This window comes from Amphiura filiformis, chromosome 9, assembly GCF_039555335.1.
Source record: "Amphiura filiformis chromosome 9, Afil_fr2py, whole genome shotgun sequence".
Classification (NCBI taxonomy): Eukaryota; Metazoa; Echinodermata; class Ophiuroidea; order Amphilepidida; family Amphiuridae; genus Amphiura; species Amphiura filiformis.
Window position 1 is genome coordinate 14,151,233 of NC_092636.1, and position 23,381 is coordinate 14,174,613.

Genomic DNA, 23,381 nt, shown 5'->3' on the forward strand with positions numbered 1-23,381 from the left:
TCAGTATATGACCTTGAACCTCACCCAAAAAAAGTAGCCAGAGTTTTTGACCATGACCCACCTATCCTGAAAATCTGAAGTCAATCCGCCCATGCATGCCCGAGATATAGCTTCCGGACGGAAGCACGGAAGCTCGGAAGGACGGAAGGACGGAAGGACGGAAGCACGGACATTGCAAAAACAGTATGCCTCGCGGTGGAGGCATAAAAACTTGTGGGAATTGAGGACTGTGGATACTGTAATAAACTATTCTTTCCGTTCCATAGAAAACAATAGTGACGACAATTTGTGCTATTCCAGTTGAAATCCATACACCACCTATGGAAGACATGATCCTTCCACACAGGGAGTGTGAATTTCAAATGGGGTTTCCAAAATGGGCGATTCCATTTGAAATTAGTACCTCTGCATGGGTCATGTCTTCCACAGGGTTTGTATGGATTTTAACTAGAAGAGCCCATTTGAGAGCGAGGTACACATAATTTCTTTGAGCTATATAATAGTTATATAACATTGTTCTTTATTGAGTGCCCTTTTGTGCCCAGGGTATACATCATACATGTAATTTAGTCAACTGTTATATGGTACGGTAGTGCACCCTGGCCCTTTGCATACATTTGGTGATTTATTGTGTGGAAAAAAACTGTATTATCCAAAACTTTTTGGGTATTTTAATGCCTGAATCAAATATGACCAACTACTTAAATGCATTTCCCATTTGTACAGTAAAACAACTTTCATATACCGGTACTTAAATTTAAATAATTAGAAAATTGCCCATTTCGTTCTTGAAATTGAGAGTCTGTTACCCTCCCAGCATTTAAGAATGCCGGTACTCATTTATACACCTGGGTGGAGAGGAGTTATCGAGGTAAAGTGCCTTAATCAAGGGCATAATATGAAGGTGTCGCCAGGGACTCAAACCCGCATCCGTCTGATTATAAAAGATTCTGATTATAAAAGATTATGAGTCAGAACCCGTTCCGCTCAGCCACAATGCTCATCATAAGGTATTTACTACTGTCATATATAAACTTTTATGTTTGACTCATTGGAATGGATTAAAAAACAAGGTGTGATTTTTTAAATTGTTTCAAAGTCAAGAATGGAGCGGTTAATTGTGAAAACTCAAAACTTAGATGTTTGTTTCAGACATTAAAATACCCACAAATGAAAGTTTCTGATGGTGGATAATGGATATGCATACATAGTCTTATATAACTATAAACTAGATTAGATGAATCTTTTAACTTCAACACTACTAAATTTGATTGCTTACCAAGCGCTTTCACAGTACCAACTGCATTCTCATGTTGCCAAGCCATAAATCAAGCCATAACATCCGGCTGAGAATGTAGTTGGTACTGTGACAGCGCTCCCGGTAAGAGATCAAATTTAGTAGTGTTGAAGTTAAAAAATTCTTCTCACAAATCATCTTTTAAACTGTGTTTTGAACATGCTATTATCACACTTAGTAGCCAGGCTTTGATAGCGTGCATTCCATATTCATCTTTACTTGCTTGGATTTACAAATTGGCATAAATACACATATTGGCATAATCACATGACCTGATCACATGATCTTGCCGCAGCAAGATGTATCTGGATTGTTGCTAGGTTTCTTGTTCAAGTTGATAGTTTGTTCAGTGCTATTGTAACTACAAGTGCCTCTACTATCCTGCGCTCTATCCAATGCTATCACACTTTGAACAACCGCCATGAAAGCCTCGTTGACTCGGACAGCCGTTTTTGCACTTGTTTCATAATACGGCACCGCACCATTTGCAAGACACCATTCCTTTGCATCTTCGTCTGACACTTGCCTCGCATCATCATCCACATCCACCTTATTACCTAACACAACAAATGGAAAGTTGTCAGGGTCTGTTACATCTGCGTAATACAGAAATTCTTTTTTCCACATTGATAAGTTTCTAAAACTTTGCATGTCATCAACAGCGTATGTCAGCATGCAGCAATCTGAGCCTCGATAAAACGGAGTGCGTAGACTTTTGAATCGTTCTTGGCCTGCCGTGTCCCATATCTGCATTGTGTATGTTTCGCCATCAACGACGATGTCTTTGTTCAAGAATTCAACGCCTATAGTATGGAACGACTGACTGTCAAATTTGTTACTAATAAAGCGGTTCATGAGGGAGCTTTTCCCCACACCTCCATCACCAAGGATCACAACTTTAAGGAGTGCAGTTCTGTTTGATGACATTTTGCTGTGCACAATAGGTGTTATTTATCTAATCAAACAAGAATAACCAGTCATGAAGAGTCAACAGCTTTTTATTATGAGAAGGCTGCCAAGCTTGATGATATATCCTACATCATAGTCATGGTCTATACATCCAATGTGCTACCACCAGCTGACCACTGTAAAAGAATGAAAAAAGTAAAAGCTAAGTCAATGTACTGTAACCATTAGTTATTCATTTTGGTTCTTTGAACCATTTGGCTATTCCAGTTGAAATTCATATACTGGTACCCCTTATGGAAAACATGACCTTAATCTCCCACAGTGGTTGTGAATGATTTCATATGGAGTCACCCATTTAGGTATATAACCATTTGAAATTCACACTCCTCCCTGTGAAGAAGATTAAGGGCATGTCTTCCATAGGGGTGTATAGTTTCAACTGGAATAGCCCAAATGAATGAATGACTATATTTAAAATATACACCCCCTGTGTGGAAGATTAAGGGCATGTTTTCCATACGGTGTTTATAGTTTCAACTGGAATAGCCCAAATGAATGGGGGACTATATTTGAAATATACACACCCTGAGTGGAAGATTAAGGGCATGTCTTCCATACGGGGTTTATAGTTTCAACTGGAGCAGCCCAAATGAATGGGTGACTATATTTGAAATATACACACCCTGAGTGGAAGATTAAGGGCATGTCTTCCATTGGGGCATATAGATTTCACGGACAATGCAAATTAAATACTGTAAAAGTAGAAATTTTCGCGAGGTTTTTATTTTCGCGAATGGACATAAAATCGCTGAAAATAAAACCTCGCGAAAATAAACTTTTGCATTAGGTTTCTATTGTATCAATATCAAAACCGCGAAATTTAATTCTCGTGCAATTGACAAAATCTTCAAAATCGCGAAAACATTGACTTTTACAGTACCCCCTATTTTGCCAATTTCGTGGTTCTTGCTACATGTACTGGTAAAAAAATAACCATTTTTGAGCAACGAGTTCTTCGTACCGACGTCTAAGTATGTATGTAAATGCACATTAAACACATAAAACACATACACAGCACCTGTTGGAACTCAATTATTGGAACTGGGTCTTGGCAAAAATATTTTAGTTTAGTTTATACTGTTGCCTGCATTTATTTTGCTGCCCATCACTCTCTGGGACTGTGGGACACCATTAGTGCACCATCAATCGACAAATTCACTTGCGGTAATAGTAATTAAAAAACGTTGGGTGAAATGGTCAATCCACAAAGGGTACGGAGAGAGCAATTTTGCTGAAAAATTGCAGTTTATATCTATGTGTGTGGATGTGAAAATTTGTTTCATTTTTGGAATATCTACACTACAGATTCTCTACCAACATTTTTTTTCCAAGAGGACTAAAAATATAGTTTTGGGTCGGGCATTCAATCGATTGGTCACGGCAGCCATTGTTGTATCGCAGTTTTGTCAATAGGTGGCGCACTAACACATGTCCCAGATGGGTGTTTCCTTGTAAGTAAATTACCCAGCACTAAATTGAGGCTGGTCTCACAACTAAGAAGGCAGGCATTTTAGGTCAGGGTTTTTGGGTACCCTAGACCGAGATTTTTCGCTACCCGGGTAAGAGAGTCAGCATCGGGTTACCCGAAATTGAAGGGTTTTTTTTTGCTTTTGGAGTGTCTAGACTGGAGAGTATGTTAATTGCTATCATTTTTCGGTCGGTCAATTTTTTGCAACGGGGGTTATTTATTCTGTTAATGTTGAAATTTTGATGAAAATTATTTTGATGATGTATCTTTTGAAAAAAAATGCCTATTTTGAACAGTCGCAAATCTCAGCAATTGCAATTTCAGCAACATTTTTGATACGATCGCCCATCGTGATCACTGTGTTTACTTCTGAAGTTGAACTTCCATTGCTTTACGAACACGGTGTCGGTGTCATGCTTCAGTCAATCAGACTAGATTTCGAATGCAAACGGTCCTAGCCTCGAATGTGAAGCTTACCGGTAAGCAAATTCGTGGCTAGACTTCTCGAGCAAATTCAGGCATGTAGAACTATAGTCAACTAAAAGTAGGTATGCTAGGTGAATTCAAATTTGCCATCAAACTGCATCATTTTACATATCAAATTAAAGCCCTTGAGTAAAGAAAGAAAGTAAAAGAAATATATTTGGGTTAAGTGAAGTATAGAAAACATATTTATGTAGGTATCCCAGGCAAACCTTAGTTAACACATTTGCTAGTCAGCCAAATTCGCCGACAATGTCAATGCATATTTACATAGAAATTTAAAACAACTGGTCAAGAAGGAAACCTACATAAATACGCTTTTCTATACTTCACTTGACCCAAATATATGATTTTTATGGTGATAAGACAATCGCACATGGAATTTTAGAGGGATTTTGATAGCAGTTCCATTAAAAAAGCTGCTATCATAATGAGACTAAGATCTAGAAATACCACCGAAATGTCGTTTTGGGGAATTTTGATAGCTGAATCTTTTTGATGAAAGTCAATCTTTGACAAGATGTAACTTTGGTACGGAAAGTGCTATGAAAAAAAGATTTTCAGTTTTGGCTTTGTTTACTCAAGAGCAGGGTTCGATTAAGAAAATAAAATTTACATGCACAACTCTGACTTTTCCCTCAAAATGGGCTGAATAACACAAAATTTTGCATGCACAGGCAAAATTCTACATGCACAGAGCCAAAGTTACATGCATTTGTGCATGTAAAACCCCTCTAAATCAAACCCTGCTCAAGAGCTTTAATTTGATATATAAAATGATGCAGATTGATGGCAAATTTGAATTCACCTAGCATACCTAATTTATGTAGGTTTCCTTCACCGACCTGTTCTCGAAAAAAATTCAAATTTCTATGTAAATATGCATTGTGTTTGGGCCCCGGTCTAGGCGAATTTTGCTCGAGAAGTCTAGCCAAGAATTTGCTCACCGATAGCTTCACATTCTAGGCTAGAGACCATTGCATTCAAAATCTAGTCGGATTCGCTGAAGCATGACACCGTGTAAAGCAATGGAAATTAAGAAGTAAACACAGCCGATCACAACAGGCGATTGCAGCAAAAATGTTGCTAAAATTACACTTCAGCAAAATTTTAGACTGTCGAAAATAGGCAAATCTTGCTCAAAAGATACAGTTGACTCATCGAAATAATTTTCATCCAATTCGCAAAAAATTACACCGCTGGCCGACCGAAAAACGATACCAACGCACTCTAGCATCGAATGCGTAACTATCGTGTGCAAATTCGAAGCTAGAGTTCTCGAGTAAGGCGAATTTTGCTGACTAGCAAATGTGTTAACTAAGGTTTGCCTGGGAAACCTACGGTACTAGTAGAACTTAGAAGTACATAATTATGTCATGACTGACGAGCTGAGTGTCGAGTGAGCTGTGAGTTACGTCCTGCCAGCAAGACTTCAGTCTTTATCATAAACATAATGACATCTACGGACCTGATGATAATCAGATAATGTCATATTAAGATTATTATATCACTCATACATAAATTCTAGACAGTTCATTGGTTGATTACCATTTATCATTTTTACTATCACCCTCTCCGTGTGATAGTCTTTACCATCATGTGCTATGCAGAGTGCGCCTGCGCCAAGCCGTGCGCTGACTCTTGGACTCGCCGATTTAGTTATGGGGTGGGCCCCAAAATGTGAAGTATATCACAGCAAAACATGGTGTTATGTTGATGAAAAAATGTATTTCCTACCTTAAATAGTATTTTAGTAATAGAATTTATGCATGAGTGATATAAAACAAATATTAACTGTCTTAAATTAGGTGTAATGGTCTAAATATAATCATTGCCACTCGGTGAAAGATGTATTGTTCCATTCCACTCATTGCCCGCTCGTGGAATGGAACAATCCATCTTTCACCTCGTGATTATATTTCACCATCACACTCATAGACAGTTAATATTTGTATACTGTTAGTTACTGGAACTAGCTGTGTCTGAGACTGAGTAAGCTTAAACATTTTGGCATAACATGTTATGTATTATTAAAAAATCGATACTGCACTAGTACCTGTACGTCGTACACGCTACAGATGTATTCATTTTTTTGCAGCTAACAATTATTAAATACTTTTTTTATAAATCATAACTTACAATTTGACAAAAGCTGTATAATAAAACGTTCACAAATACGGTGCTGGGAGTTTCCTTGACATGTTTGCGAAGGGTAATCCATGTATTCCAGCCGTTCAAGGTACCTATGAATAATTAAGCAGATGACGTATTTACCAACTCTGAGGACGTAGTGTTTCGTCTGTTTTGACGAATACAACTATGTTTGAATGTCAATCCAAAGATAATATTCAATTTATTATTTATTATTACTACTGCTCTTATCATTCATTATTATTATTATTAGTTTTATTATTATTTTTATTATTATTGTTATTGTTATTATTATTATCATTAGGCCCTATTATTATTATTAGGCCTATTATTATTATTATTATTATTATTAGGCCTATTATTATTATTATTATTATTAGGCCTATTATTATTATTATTACTATTATCATTATTATTATTACATCATTATTATTATAAAAAAGCATTTAAATATCTTCTATCAGGGCAGCCAGCATCCCACATGGGGGGTAGTTAAAAGGGCAGGGGTTTTGTCACTGAACTCAATCAGTTAATTAACCTAATCAGTTTATTAATCTAATCAACTAATCAATCAATATCTACGATATCCATGAATGCTGACGTTGCTGATGATGATGCTGCTGACGATGCTGATGCTTATGATGATGCTGATGATGATGCTGTTGACGATGCTGATGCTGCTGATGATGATGCTACTGATGATGCTGCTGCTGATGATGATGCTGATGATGCTGCTGCTGATGATGATGTTGATGCTGCTGCTGATAATGATGTTGATACTGATGATGCTGCTGACGATGCAGATGCTGATGATGATGCTGATGATGTTAATTGATGTTGATGATGCGACTGATGATGCTGCTGATGATGATGCTGCTGCTGATGATGCTGCTGATGATGCTGCTGCTGATGATGCTGATACTGATGATGCTGCTGCTGCTGATGATGATGATGATGATGATGATGATGATGATGATGATGATGATGATGATGCTGATGATGATGTTGCTGCTGATGATGATGCTGCATACTGATGATGCTGCTGATGATGCTGCTGCTGACGATGCAGATGCTGATTGTGCTGCTGATGATGATGCTGATGTAGATGATGCGACTGATGATGATGCTGCTGCTGATGCTGCTGCTGATGATGATGCTGGTAGGGCCTACTGCTCATAATGCTGCTGCTGACGATACTGCTGCTGATGATGTTGATGCTGCTGCTGATGATGGTGATACTGCTGCTGCTGCTGATGATGCTGCTGCTGATGCTGATGATGTTGATGTTGATGCTGCTGATGATGCTGCAGATGTTATTGGCGATGCTGAAGCTGCTGATGATGATGCTGCTGCTGATGATGATGATGATGCTGCTGATGATGCTGATGATGTTGATGATGATGCTGATGATGCTGCAGATGCTATTGGCGATGCTGCTGCTGATGATGATGATGCTGCTGATGATAATGTTGCTGCTGCTGCTGATGCTGCTACTGATGATGATGCTGATGATGATGCTGACGATGCTGATACTGATGATGCTGCTGCTGATGATGATGATGCAGGTGTTGATGATGCTGATGATGATGATGATGATGATGTTGATGATGCTGCTGATGATGACTGATGATGCTGATGTTGCTGCTGATGATGCTCTTGCTGATGATGCTGATACTAACGATGCTGCTGCTGACGGTGCTGCTGCTGATGTTGATGCTGCTGATGATGCTGATAGGGCCTACTGATGACGCTGATGATTCTGCTGCTGCTGACGATGTAGATGCTGATGATGATGCTGATGATGATGATGCTGCTGACGATGCGGATGCTGCTGCTGCTGATGATGATGTTGATGATGATGTTGATGATGCTGCTGATGATGACAATGATGCCTCGGATGATGACTTGCATGATGATGATGCATGATGGCCGTAGCATGATGACATGTAAGATCAGTAGCTGTATCATCACCATCATCATCAGCAGCAGCAGGATCATCATCAGCAGCATCATCAGCATCAGCATCATCAGTATCAACATCATTATCAGCAGCAGCATCAACATCATCATCAGCAGCATCATCATCATCATCAGCATTAGCATTGTCAGCAGTATCATCATCATCATCAGCATCATCAGTAGCATCATCATCAGCAGCATCATCATCGTCAACAGCATCATCAGCAGCAGCATTATCAGCAGCATCATAAGCATCAGCATCGTCAGCAGCATCATCAACAGCATCACCATCAGTATCAGCAGCAACATCATCAGCAGCAGCATCAGCAGCATCAGTCATCATCAGCATCATCAACATAATCATCAACATAATCATCAACATCATCATCAGCATCATCAACATCTGCATCATCAGCAGCAGCATCAGCAGCAGCAACATTATCATCAGTAGCATCATCATCATCAGCAGCAGCAGCATCGCCTATAGCATCTGCAGCATCATCATCAGCAGCATCATCATCAGCAGCATCATCATCAACATCATCATCAGCATCATCATCAGCAGCAGCATCTGCATCGTCAGCAGCAGCATCAGCATCATCAGCAGCAGTAGCATCAACATCATCAGCAGCAGCATCATCGTCAGCAACATTATGAGCAGCATCATCAGTATCAGCATCATCAACAGCAGCATCATCAGCAGCATCATCTGCAGCAGCATCATCATCAGTCGCATCATCAACATCAGCAGCAGCAGCATCATCAGCATCTGCATCGTCAGCAGCAGCAGCATCAGTATCAGCAGCATTATCAGCAGCAGCATCAACATCATCAGCAGCAGCATCATCAGCAGCAGCATCGTCAGCAGCAGCATCATCAGCAGCATCAGTATCAGCATCATCATCAGCAGCAGCAGCAGCAGCAGCATCACAGTCAGTCGCATCATCAACATCATCAGCAGCAGCAACATCAGCAGCATCATTACTATCAACATCATTATCAGCAGCAGCATGAACATCACAATCAGCAGTATCAGCAGCAGCATCATCAGCATCATCATCAGTAGCGTCATCATCAGCAGCATCATGCATCGTCAACAGCATCAGCAGCAGCATCATAAGCATCAGCATCGTCAGCAGCATCATCATCAGCAACGTCAGCATTCATGGATATCGTAGATATTGATTGATTACTGATTGAGTTCAGTGACAAAACCCCTGCCCCTTTTAACTACACCCCCCCCCATGTGGGATGCTGGCTGCCCTGATAGACGATATTTAAATGCTGTTTTTATAATAATAATGATGTAAATAATAATAATGATAATAGTAGGCCTAATAATAATAGGCCTAATAATCTATACTATTAAAGAGGAACTTGCCGATAATCGATACTTTGAAGAGGAACTGATCGATTCATCGGTATCATCTCGGAGATTATAGATAAATTATAAATTAATAAATAGATAAATAAATAAGTTCTAGCATTTCCAGATGAATGGTAAATGCATAGATAGATAGATAAATTAATAAATACAAATAATTATTTGGATTTATTCGGTAGATCAACCAATGGTGGCCCGCTTATTTACGGTCCGTTGCTGCGTTGCTATACGCGGATTACGCACAGGTCGTGGCAACTTCCCGACGCGCTATAATGGTAACAAAACTTCCAGTTTCATCTAAGACGGAAAATATCACATCTCTTAGACGGAACTAACAAATTAATGGCTGAGACAAAGGTGGTTTTAAGTTACGTATTTTGAAAATAAATGGTCCAAGTGATCTAATAATTTTAAAAGTGATATTAGTTTATCCGTTCGTGGTGACTTTCGACGGAGAGTGGGCATTATGCGGCATGGTAACCGCAACGGCTATAATAATAAATCAACTGCATTCGTTTATGCAAATTATGACTTTCGAAAACTTCTTTTGTGATGACTTTCCGAAGATTTTAAATTCAAGGTAGGCCTAGGCATATATACGGTATTGGAAAGTAATTTGAGTTTATTCGTTTGTCATGTTGTGATGAATTTCGATGGGGAGTGTGGGACATTATTAGCAGATTATAGCATGGTATAAAACCGCAACCGCTAAATATCCGTGGCGTAGATTTCTTTTTGACATTGGGGGATGGATGAAAACATTTCTTGAAGTAGGCATATTAATAGTGAATCCGGCATCTTTTGGCAACATTAACAATGGCGTAGATTTCTCTTGGCATGGCATGGGGGATGGGTCCGTTTAAATCAATTTCATGCAATAGGCCGTGAAGCCAGCATCTTGGCGACAGAATAATTTATGGCAAGCTAATTAGGCCTACTGGGAAATTCGCACGAAGGCCGCAAAAATTGGCACTTTTAGTTTGGCCAAAAATGAGGTTAATTTTGTCAGAAACCCACATCTATTATACATGTGTGAACTTGGGGTGATTGTACGGACCATTGACCTTATCAAAACATTGGGGGGGGGGGGGTTATACCCACCCCAACACCGGAATTTACGCTATGTAACTCAACCTTCTTGAAACCCAATGTTGCTATTATAGGCCTACTTGATGAAACAGAAACACATATAAAAAAAGAACGAACGAAAGAAATAAAGGAACCCACATACATGCGTCAACATGGAGGTGATTCAGTAGATCATGCCCCTTATCGAAATATTGAGGAATTTATTACTCATCCCGGATTTATGCCTATGTAAAGAAAGAAGAAGGAAGGAAGGAAAAAAGGAAGGAAAGAGGGAAGGAAAGAGGGAAAGAAAGAGGGAAAGAAAGAAAGAAAGAAAGAAAGAAAGAAAGAAAGAAAGAAAGAAAGAAAGAAAGAAAGAAAAAGAAACAACGGGAAAGCAAGAAAGAGAAAGGGAGAGAGAAACGAAAACAAAGAAGAAATAGACAGACAGAAAGAAAGAAAGAAAGAAAGAAAGAAGAGAGAGAGAGAGAGAGAAAGAAAGTGAACAAGCAAGAAAGAGAAATGGAACGCAGGAAAGAGAGAAACTGAAAGAAAAAAGGGAAAGACAAAGAAAAAATAAGTAAAAAAGGGAAGGAAAGAGGGAAAGAAAGAAAGAAAGAAAGAAAGAAAGAAAGAAAGAAAGAAAGAAAGAAAGAGGAAAGAAAGAAAGAAAGATAGAAAGAAAGGGAAAGAAAGAAAGAAAGAAAGGGAAAGAAAGAAAGAAAGAAAGAAAGAAAGAAAGAAAGAAAGAAAGGGAAAGCAAGAAAGAAAGTGAGGGAAAGCAAGAAAGAAAGGGAGGGAAAGCAAGAAAGAAAGGGAGGGAAAGCAAGAAAGAAAGAACGGGAAAGCAAGAAAGAAAGAACGGGAAAGTAAGAAAGAAAGAACGTCGTTTGCAAAGTAGAGGCAACAAATGGTAGGCCTACCACATCACTAACCGCGTAATAATTGAGCTGTTAAAAGCGATACCAATTGACATGATTACCATTTCCATCGTTTATACTAACCGATCCCGTTTACTAACCGCTCCCATTTACTCATCTAGCGGGGGCCCGCTAGTAATAATAATAATAACACTAGGCATAATAATAATAATAATAATAATAATAATAATAATAATAATAAAATAAATAATAAATTGAATAGGCCTATTATCTTTGGATCGACATTCAAACCCCGGATTCAAACATATAATAGTTGTATTCGTCAAAACAGACGAAACACTACGTCCTCAGAGTTGGTAAATACGTCATCTGCTTAATTATTCATAGGTACCTTGAACGGCTGGAATACATGGATTACCTTTGCGAAGATCATCTGACTTAGTCACTGATATGACATGAGGCTGACATCCTTTTCGGTCTCAGTAGCATGGTATAGCAAGCCTATCGTGTCATAATGTGCATCTAGTTACTAGCTACACGTGTCTGTATTTTTAATAGTGGGCATTCTGTAGTTTTTGTGTTTTTAGAAGTGGGGGAAGCGAGGGAAGCCTATAGAATTAAATATGCGTGACCAATTTTTTTTTAAAGACCCTGTCCTTGGTATCAGTGACATCACTAGGATTTTTTTTGGGAGGGTAGCCCTATGGGGGTCATAGTGAATTGGGGTAATTTTTGCACAAGATTGCCGCAAAAAGTTGACATTATTCTGGGTTTTTAAGGCTAAAAGTGTGGGGAAAACTGGGGGTGAAATATCATATCAATTTGTAAGCGCTCTTTAGCAAAGTCATAGTTCATTGAATTTACAACCGTATGACAAAACAGGCGAAAATAGTAACTTTTTGCACAACACAAGATTTGCAATTTAAAGAGAATTGGCCATTGCTCATTCTAGTGATGCTAGTGTATGGACAATAATAAGTGTGCTTTTTCATTTAATTAAGGGGAAACCTCTCATTTTGTGCATTTGGGTAAAACAAACAATAATACCCTATCATGCAAAATGTTATCACTTCGGTTTAGAAGGCGCTACCGGACTTTTTGCATGTGAAGTCAAAGGGGTTTTAAGGCGAAATTTTTATCCTCTGCTGTTTTGCCAATAAAAAAAATTGACTGCCTCAAGGCTCTCATAATAGGCCTACACTAAGCCAAAAAAGAAACTTATAATTTTTCACAAGGTCATATCTTAAAATCCTCTCCATAAAAATGAACAAAAATTGCACACAGGATTACTTCAATAGGGCCTACTCTACTCACTGGTCAGTAACCAAACAGTTGTCCAACTGACACAACAGCAAAATGCACTGACATGCAACACCTTCCTGGACCACATTCACAGCGCAACATATTTCTTTGGCTGGGTTCCAATTATTCGCCTGTAGCCTACATGAACACAAATTACACACAGGATTACTTCAATACTCTACTCTAAACACATGTCAGTAACCAAGCAGTTGTCCAACTGACACAACAGTAAAATGCACTGACACGGAACAGCTTCCGGGATCACATTCACAGGCGAATAATTGGATCTCAGCCAAAGAAATCTGTTGCGCTGTGAATGTGGTCCAGGAAGGTGTTGCATGTCAGTGCATTTTTGTTGTGTCAGTTGCACAACTGCATAGTTAGTGACATGTGTTTAGAGTAGAGTATTGAGGCAATCCTGTGTGTAATTTTGGTTAATTTTGATAGACAGGATTTAAAGATATGGCCTTGTAAAAAATTTTAAGTTTCTTTTTTGGCTTAGTGTATGTTGGGGATGTTACTTATCTCTTCAAAATTATTGTTATTAAAAATACAAAAAAACTCAAAATCCTTGCCATTTGAAAGTAGTTGTGTCCAGTGGCGGTACCATGTGGGGGAGGGGAAAGGAGGGGTAAGAACTCTTGGCATACGAATTTGTCGTGTTCACTCAAGCTTCGTTTTCAGCGCGACTTATTTTCGGGTCAGAAAAGGCTTGAAAAACCTTGAAAAATTGCCGATTTCGCACGGTTTTTAGTCCGTTCTTTTGAATGGAAAGGTCTTTTTTCATGGACGAAAAGGGTTTGTTGAAGCTTATTTTGTCACCGATCTTGTAGTATAAAATTTATATTTATATCTTGTAAAAATCCGCCGTCATTTAATTTTTTCTGTTCCCAAGTTTCGCCAAATTTCCTGTGGCGTGATCATTTTTAGTCCATGGTGACCGGCCTCCTCTGTGTATAAATACTCCGGCGTGTATTATTTATTTTGGACAAAAGGTCAATCACTTTACTAACAGCTTGACCAATTTGGCTTTACTAACAATCTTAGGAATATGCTCATATAAAATTCTTTCTGATTGGTTCAAATAAAGCACCGTCGAATTGTAAATCTCAAAATATTAACCAATACGAAGCGGCGTAATATCAGCAATTTTCATAGCGTTTGCATGGGTGCTCAAATTGCTTACAAACTCGGCCACGGGACTCAGCTTCCTCCGATCAGAATAACCTTGCTAATGTACATATATACACAATATTATATGTACAGAAAACTGAAAATGTGTATGTTTTTACTGTTGTTTTAAAATGTCATAAAAATAAATTATTGGGGGGCTATGGTGACAAAAAAACAAAAAAGCATGTTCCATAATTTTTAACTGTTTTCCGATCCAGTAACGCTGTGTGTGCGGAATTTCGTATCGAACAATAGAAATGTTGTTTGCATTGCTTTGTGTGTATTGAACAGTAGATGGTGGTCAGAGAAAATCGATAAATGCCCAGTGAATTTACTATACATTTTCACTGAACAAAATTACATTGGAGAAATTCATATGCACCCCCCTGAAATTCGCTTTGCCCCCTCAATGCCTGGCGCCACCACTGGTTGTGTCCCAGCAAATACATTATTCGCAAAAGGTTAGAAAAGATTCCCAGAAACGTTTAAATGTCGGGTTCTTTGAATCACATCACCATTACATCGGCATGCACCTCATACACTGATCAAAGTGCAGAGCATCGTGTGACCCTGTGTGTACTATTTTTTATGCAACTAATCAGGTAGAGCATGTGTGTCTGAGGGGTGTAGGGGTGTAAGGATTTCAACTGGAACAGCCCATTATACATAATGAAACAACACTACAGATGGACATTATTGTCATATTTTGAATAATATTTTTTATTACAAGCTATAATCACACAGCACATGATATATTGCATACTAGAGATTTGTAAAATTTACAAAAAGAGGCTTTGGTGCAAGAAGGGCATATCTGCAATAGCTGCCATATAGATCATTTGACCATTTCTGCATTCTATATAATACACATATGACACCTGGCAGCTATGCAGATTGGCCCTTTTTGCTCTAACTCCCCCGACTCTCCCCCCTCCCAGATAACTCCCGATATCATGATTTTGCATTCTTGGACAGTACAAAAATAAGTTTTTATCATAAATATACAAAACTTGTTGCCAGTTGCCACACACAATATGTCAATATAGATAATACCTGTAATCATTTCATGCATACTTGATAGCAGGCACATAGCCAGGATTTTTGCAGGGGTGCGCGTGCACCGGTGGGGGAGGGGGCTAACATCCACAAAGTGGACTAACTGGACTTCCCCCCCCCCCCCAAATAAAAAAAAAATTGGAACTTTTGGTGCTATTTTTGTAACAGTTGACGTACATACGCATGGAAATTGATAATTTTTCGGTGTAACTTAGGGCTTCTTGGGTGCATTTTTACCCTGAAACTGGACCGTTTCGTCAATTGGAGGAGGGGCATCAGACTCCTGCAACCCCTGCCTGCTTGATAGATATGTAAATGGTAGACATACAGAAAACCATATACACTCTAAATTAAACTGATGCCTGGTTTTTGAACACCTGATGGGTTCTGAACACAAATTTCTATTTTCCTCAAAGCGGGGACAGGACAGAGGGTACAGCTGCTCCCCTCGTCTTCTCGATACGCTACTACCAGGGTGTCATGAAAAAGACTTGGTCATGCATGTGCAGATTAAGCCAAAAATTTTGTTGTTGCCCTTACCCGACTGACCCGATAATATTTTAACTAAAAATGTATGCTTACTGTAAGCCTTATTAGACCAGTGAAGTATTTTGCTGAAATATGGGGGGGGGGGGGGCATTTGATATTGTGTCCCCTATCCATCCCAAAATGGGGGGGCATGTCACTCTGTCCCCCCTGTTACTAGCCACTTTTAGCAAATGTTTTTAAATACGTTTTGTGTTCGCTGGGATAATTATCTGAGTAATCAATCAAAATAGATCTTTTATAGCTCTTAGCAATTTTAAGTTGAATACCTTTCAAGCTTTCTGTCCATTCTTACCATCTGATTGGCTCAATATATGATATGAGCCTAGGCCTATAGGTAGTGAAAATGTAGTTAGGAATCCTAACAGGATTTTTTTATGAACCAAATTAACTCAAGTTCCAAAAATTCCAAAAATTAACTCAAGTTCCAAAAATTCAAAATTCAGAAAAATTCAGAATTGTACACTATCATGACCAATGACCATCTTTGGAATCGGTATGAAAATGCATTAAAATGAGTGCAAACAAGCCCAGTATTGGTTCAGTGGTTTTGTGAAGCCCATGACCGCACGCTAAATATTAAATACTATATTGTTACCAGTAACATATATGTGCCAGGCAGTTCCATCTGCTTTATCAATCAAATTTCAGTTTACTAGTATAAAGTCTTACATAGCAAATAGTTTACTAGTATAAATTTTTACATAAAAATATTTTACTAGTATAAATTTTTACATAACAAATAGTTTACTAGTATGAATTCTTACATAACAAATGTACTCAATATAAATTACACTTAAAAGTTACAATGAAAGACATTTTAATATTTGTTCTATCCAATGGAAAACCTATCAGGATTCCCATAATGCACTTTGCTTATGGCCTGTCTCAAACCTCTCTGTGCCTTGCTTATCAATTGAGTACTTTTGCCCAGGACTTCTGTGTCTCCAACAAGTTGAATAGGCTTTTCAACAGTTTTATAGTCACTCTATTAATTGAAAACCCAACCAATCTTGGGTGTCCCGCCACTCCTCTGTCCCAATGGCCCAGTAAATTTTGACAATAAGCTGTTAAATCTTAACATCCCCATGGTTCAAGTAAAAACTCAGATTTCCCCTCAATACCCCTGAAAATTCTCCCCTTAAAACTCCCCCTGGTATAAATATTGAATAGTCCCTTAGGCCTATACGGGATTTTCTAGTTGAAACCCATATAGGCCTACCCCCTATGGAAGACATAACCTTTATCTCTCACACAGGGGGTGTAAATTTCAAATGGAGTCACCCATTCAGGTAACCCCATTTGAAATTCACAATCCCTGTGTGGAAGATTAAAGTCATGCCTTCGATAGGAGGCGTATGGATTTCAAAATAGCCCAATGCATGTGTGTGTGGAACAGATGCCTCAACTTCACTGACTGCACTTGGCCAAGGAAAAACAATTGTTTGGTTGTCCTCCACAAATTCTCTGGGGTAGGACCAGTTGAGCAAAAAACACTTCTTTTTCTTTAAATTTTCATAGTCAAACTTGCTTGGTTCATGTTTTAAATTAATTAAAAAGTATGAACTGACTAAAAAATGTTGAGAGAGAAAAAACTTTTTCTGGAATTTCACAAATTGGGATATGTTTTTAAGAATAAAAAACACCTTTTTAAAAATTTGGGGGACATCCAAACAATTTTTTTCTAAGTGGCCTATCCGCTAAAAGTTTGATCTTAGTTGACTCTATATCGAGATACGGTGAAGAAAAGCCTAACTGCAATAGCTGCCCTGTAGATAATTTGACCATTTCTGCAGTCTATATTGTACACTTATGACACCTGGCAGCTATTGTAGATAGGCCTTTCTTGCTTCTAAACCTCTGATATGATGGTGGTAAATACTAAAAGGAGGAAAATCCAAACGGATCGTCTGATTTGTTCCGGTGGCGTGAAGGCGGGGTCATGGGTGGTGTGTCATCAAGGTCAAAACACTTCAAGGTCTGGTACGCATTGGGACCTCCTTTATCTAGCACAGCAGGTTTCAGCTGCTCATGACGTAATCTGAAACAAACAAATAAACATCAAATGTAATGTTAGGATTCAATGGGCTATTCCATTTGGAATCAACACTCCCCCTGTGGATGATTTAACTAAAGTCTTCCACAGAGGGAGTATGTGTAAGCATTGGGACAGCAGGTTTCAGCTGCTCATGACGTAATCTGAAACAAACAAACACACATCAAATGTAATATTAGGATTCAATGGGCTATTCCATTTGAATCAACACTCCCCTGTGGATGATTTAACTAAAGTCTTCCACAGAGGGAGTATGTAAGCATTGGGACAGCAGGTTTCAGCTGCTCATGACGTAATCTGAAACAAACAAACACACATCAAATGTAATATTAGGATTCAATGGGCTATTCCATTTAAAATCCACTCTCCCCCTGTGGAAGAATTAACTAAAGTCTTCCACAGAGGGAGTATGTGTAAGCATTGGGACAGCAGGTTTCAGCTGCTCATGACGTAATCTGAAACAAACAAACACACATCAAATGTAATATTAGGATTCAATGGGCTATTCCATTTAAAATCCACTCTCCCCCTGTGGAAGAATTAACTAAAGTCTTCTACAGAGGGAGTATGTGTAAGCATTGGGACTCCTTTATCCAGAACAGCATTTTTATCTGCTTGTGTATTTTTAACATGTTATTTTGCAGTGTTTGGGGAAACATTTTACCCACAAAAGCTATTCCTACAAATGAAATACACTGCAAAAATGGTATTTTATAGCATTTCAACACTTTTCTAATCATATTCTTGCCTTCACTTTATAAACATTGCCCCCATGCAAGTGTAATCTAGAGCCATCACTTATATTGTATATTGCCAGGTGATGAAACAGCAGCTCAGCTCATAAACTGCTTTGTATCATGTTCAATAAATGCCTAATTATGTTTACAACATTCATGTCAAATTGGTCCACAAATGGTGACACAAGACATGTTCCACAAAAACCTCCTGGACACTACTGGTCATCTAACAGCATATCTGATTGGTTGATAACATGAAATGCTCATTTCAATTGCCAATTATGACTAGGCTTTAAACTATTTATGGTCAAACTTGCATTTGTAGATGATCTTATTAATACCCTCCTTGATTGGTTCAAAATTGGACACAATATTCATTTTGGCCTATCGGCAGGTAGTTCTCATAGGGTTAAATCCATACATCCCCTGACCTGACCTTTATCTTTCACACAGGGAGTAGGTATTTTAAATTGATTTACCTGAATGGCTAAACCAAAATTGTAACATTTCCATAAGAAATAGAATTGCATTTTGATTCCACAAAATGTTAGTTTTCACTGTCAGATATGTCCCCTTTCAATTTTGACCCGAACATATGAGGCAAAACAACAAAAAGCGCTATTTAATACCAGCACATATGTAGCCAATGCATGTCACTCTGTTGATTGTGACTGAGTCAGTCCTTTTGAAGTGTTATGACCTTCCTCCAACCATGTACGCACTTGTGGTATGGACATTACATACGTATTCAACTAATTTTTAGATCGTAATGGTTAAACAACATACACTGCAAAAAAGTTGGTCAAATCTTTCTACCTATTTGGTTGGGCAAACTCTTTTACTTATTTGTTGGTCACGGCTTGCCCAATAATAGTTCAATCTAAATTCTTATTGGGCAACCTCTCATTTTGACCATTTATTTATCTTTATTTTACTACGAGAGGAGTAAAGTTGGTTAAGTATTTGGCCACATAATTTATATACGACTGTTGTGCAAAATAAATCACATCAGTTGGGCAACTTTGTAGTAAATTGCATGAATTACAAGTTGTTGGGCAAAAAGATGTAATATGTTGAGCAAAGTTTTCGATCATGCGCACTGTTGTCTTTTCATTGAACAACAGTTGGTCAACATTCGCAGGTTCGGTTCTGGAAAGCACATTTTCGATCTTATCGTAAAATGGCGGATGACATGGGTGCTGGCAGAGTGGGGGCTGGCACAGCTAATTGACACCTTTAAAGGTGAGTTTTCTCTAAATTAATTATAAATACATACATTATTACACGGTGTTACTTGCCTCATTTCATTCTGACCACTGTGTATGAAAATATACTGAGAAATTTAGTGAAGTTGTTTTACGACATGTACGAGTCAGATACTAGTGATATGCACGCATCGCCATGCATGCATGATGGCAGTCTGTACTGAGCAGTTAATAAGATTACGTCGCGGTTTTTGTATTAATCAATCAAGTATTTGAAAATAACTTCACTAAATTTCTCAGTATTTTTTCATACACAGTGGTCAGAATGAAATGAGGCAAGTAACACCGTATAATAGTGTATGTATTTATAATTAATTTAGAGAAAACTCACCTCACAATTGAAAAATATTTGCCCAACTAATTTGGCAAATATTTTGCTTAATAATTAAGCAAAAAATAAACCAACATATGAACCAATAATGTGTAAAATGCCCAACAGTTTAATCAAATTTTGTCCAACAATTGGTACAATCAACTATTTGCCCAACAGTTTTATTAAATATTGCCCAACAATTAGTGAAAAATATTTACCCAACTATGTTGGTCAAATATTTTGCTTAACAGTTATGCAAAAATAAACCAACATATGAACCAATACCGTGTAAACATGCGCAACAGTTTGTTCAAATTTTGAACAATAATTGGTAAAACAAATTGCCCAACTGTGTTGGGTAAATACTTTGCCCAATATTAATTGAGCAAGTTTTTGTAAACCAACTGTTGGTCATAATTTTTGTACAACTCTTGTTGGTCAAATTTTGACCAACTGTTCATGTGTTGTATATAGACCAAACTGTTGGTAATTTTTTTGACCAACATTATTTGCAGTGTACTCCCTCATTTTGTTCAAAATTTTGGATTTTGTCATAACTTCAGCACTTAAAACTTTGATTTTTGGCTGGTATGAAGTACATTACAATTGTGTAAAAATCAGAAATTTGAAAAACATTCAAGCTCACTTTTCCTCTTACCTTTTTCCAGAAGCATGTTTAAATGGCTTGGTTTTGAGTTCTGCTGCAATCATGTCATCATCATAATGAAACATTTGCCTTCCTGACTTCATGTAACTTGTCATGATAAAAGACGACTGGCTCTGAAACAAGGGCATAGAAGGCACCATTATATAAGAAGACATGTAAAAGATGATGGACTCTGAAACAAGGGCATAGAAGGCACCATTATATAAGAAGACATGTAAAAGATGACTGGCTCTGAAACAAGGGCATAGAAGGCACCATTATATAAGAAGACATGTAAAAGATGATGGACTCTGAAACAAGGGCATAGAAGGCACCATTATATAAGAAGACATGTAAAAGATGATGGACTCTGAAACAAGGGCATAGAAGGCACCATTATATAAGAAGACATGTAAAAGATGACTGGCTCTGAAACAAGGGCATAGAAGGCACCATTATAAGAAGACATGTAAAAGATGATGGACTCTGAAACAAGGGCATAGAAGGCACCATTATATAAGAAGACATGTAAAAGATGATGGACTCTGAAACAAGGGCATAGAAGGCACCATTATATAAGAAGACATGTAAAAGATGACATATGGAAACGTTTTGGCAGTATTGTCTCATTTGATAAAGACCTCCTCATCCACACACAGTGCAAAGTTCTACCATGGAAGAAAGAGATGAGAAGGAACCACAACGACTTCGATCGGCCAAGTTTTAATCCGCTTATCTATTGACGATGAAAAGAAAAGCTATCAATGGTACTTACTTTCATGTATGATCCATTTACCGCGATCGATCCTTGGCGTAAATCATTACTGGAAAAAAACTATAACAAACCCATCCAAGAACAAACAAACGCTACCCAGAAGTAAGATTATGGAATTTCACTGATGCTCTGAACATGTATAGGAGCTTTGTTTTAGGATATACAGTCAAACTGTTTTCTTGATCGTGTTGTGTAGAAACTGTCCTTTAAAATATCGAAAAGGTCATCAAAATCGGCCGTTTTTTTTGCTGAGTTTCATCTTTAGCAAATAAGGTAAGATTTTGGTGACTTTTTCGATGAAAAATAGATGCAAAATGTTCTTAAATAATGTACAATGTTCTGGTTGAGTCCGGTACATGAAACCTGTTTAATTTAATAGTTTATATGTGTATAATCGTAACTAGCTAACTCGGTTCAGTGCCAAAGACTGCCAACTCTGAGAAAAAAGTCATCAAAGTTCGGGAAAATTGGGCGAAATGGAAGAAAAAGATGTAGGCCATCAATGACCGATGATCACGCCACCAGAGAAAATCCTATAGGGTACTTGCACGGAAGGTCATTAGTTCAAATCTCATCCTTCAGACACGCTCCAGAAGACATGCAAATACATGGAGTACAATACCAATCACCTATTTAACGCGGGTATTGATCAAAGTAAATCCTCATGAATAACAATGTCAATTAAATGTCGGTAAAGGGAGTGGACAAAGTGAATGCGTTCGTTGTGGTTCCTTCTTATCTCTTTCTTCCATGGTTCTACGTACACAATTCACTGGGTCATTGCACAGGAGATTAGGCTTGATCAATAATGCATAAGCACACCCAGGGAGTTTGCAATTAGGACCACTCCATTGTTGTGCATGGGTAAATTGGAGGGGGAAAACACAATCAATATTCACAAACTGGTCACGAAGCATGTGTTGGTTTTCTGTTTCTTACAAACTTTTATTACTACAATTTTTTCACAGTTGCACAGAAATGTTAATACTGATATACATCAAAAATAAATAGTTTTAATAAAATAAAAAAGGAGTTGAAAAAGTTTTAAAAACATGTAATAAATAGTAGTTTAAAATGGGTTGGTTTTCTGTTTCTTACAAACTTTTATTACTACAATTTTTTCACAGCTGCACAGAAATGTTAATACTGATATACATCAAAAATAAATAGTTTTAATAAAATAAAAAAGGAGTTGAAAAAGTTTTAAAAACATGTAATAAATAGTAGTTTAAAATGTGTTGGTTTTCTGTTTCTTACAAACTTTTATTCACAGTTGCACAGAAATGTTAATACTGATATATATATATATACATAATAAAAATATAGTTAATAAATAAAAAAAGAGTTGAAAAAGTTTTAAAAACATGTAATAAATATTAGTTTTAAAACCAGCACCAAAATATATTCAACTAACATGTATCACATTTATATGGAGGCATGTAAGCAGTTCATAATCAAGGTTTGCATGATAAAAGTAATAATAAGGCCAAATAAAAAACAAAACATGTTTCTCTTCCCCTCTCACTTCCTAGAGGCTGCTTCAATTATAGAATGAGTTATATTACTGTTACAAAAAGATGTCTAGGAAGATTTCTATAGCCTTGGTAATACAACAAAACATTTCTGGAAGGTTCATGATCACTAGAGGGGCCTATACCTATCAGAACAATGAATTTTTTCAGGTATTTATTGTATGCACTAATTGAGAGTGCAAATATGGCCATATAGGCCTATACATATTTTTCAATAAACCTGGACGAAACATGCTTTTATTCTTACTTGCCCTACCATAAATTAAATGAAAAATATAACTTGTTATGAGCACTGTTATGGTAAACCTATAGCACCAAAC

At 37.7% G+C, this 23,381-nt stretch overlaps 2 protein-coding genes across 2 annotated transcripts in view; both read right to left on the reverse strand.

The window, feature by feature from the left end:
- Positions 1-799: 799 nt before the first annotated feature.
- LOC140160664 (ras-related protein Rab-9A-like) lies at positions 800-6,428 on the reverse strand. Its single transcript, XM_072183937.1, has 2 exons — positions 6,357-6,428; positions 800-2,382 (listed from the first exon to the last, which is right to left on the reverse strand). The coding sequence occupies exon 2, from the start codon at positions 2,222-2,224 to the stop codon at positions 1,574-1,576; it is 651 nt and encodes a 216-aa protein (XP_072040038.1). The 5' UTR covers positions 2,225-2,382; positions 6,357-6,428; the 3' UTR covers positions 800-1,573.
- Positions 6,429-16,853: 10,425 nt separating this feature from the next.
- LOC140160669 (cilia- and flagella-associated protein 337-like) overlaps positions 16,854-23,381 on the reverse strand; it is a 99,085-nt gene continuing 92,557 nt past the window's right edge. The window contains exons 27-28 of the mRNA XM_072183944.1: positions 20,767-20,888; positions 16,854-17,778 (exon numbers count right to left, since the gene is read on the reverse strand). Coding sequence (XP_072040045.1) covers positions 17,619-17,778; positions 20,767-20,888 — 282 coding nt within the window. The 3' untranslated portion in view covers positions 16,854-17,618. The remainder of the gene's footprint in view (positions 17,779-20,766; positions 20,889-23,381) is intronic.

Bases quoted from the DNA above. Each gene is read 5' to 3' on its own strand.
- LOC140160664 (XM_072183937.1), bottom strand. From the start codon at position 2,224: ATGTCATCAAACAGAACTGCACTCCTTAAAGTTGTGATCCTTGGTGAT.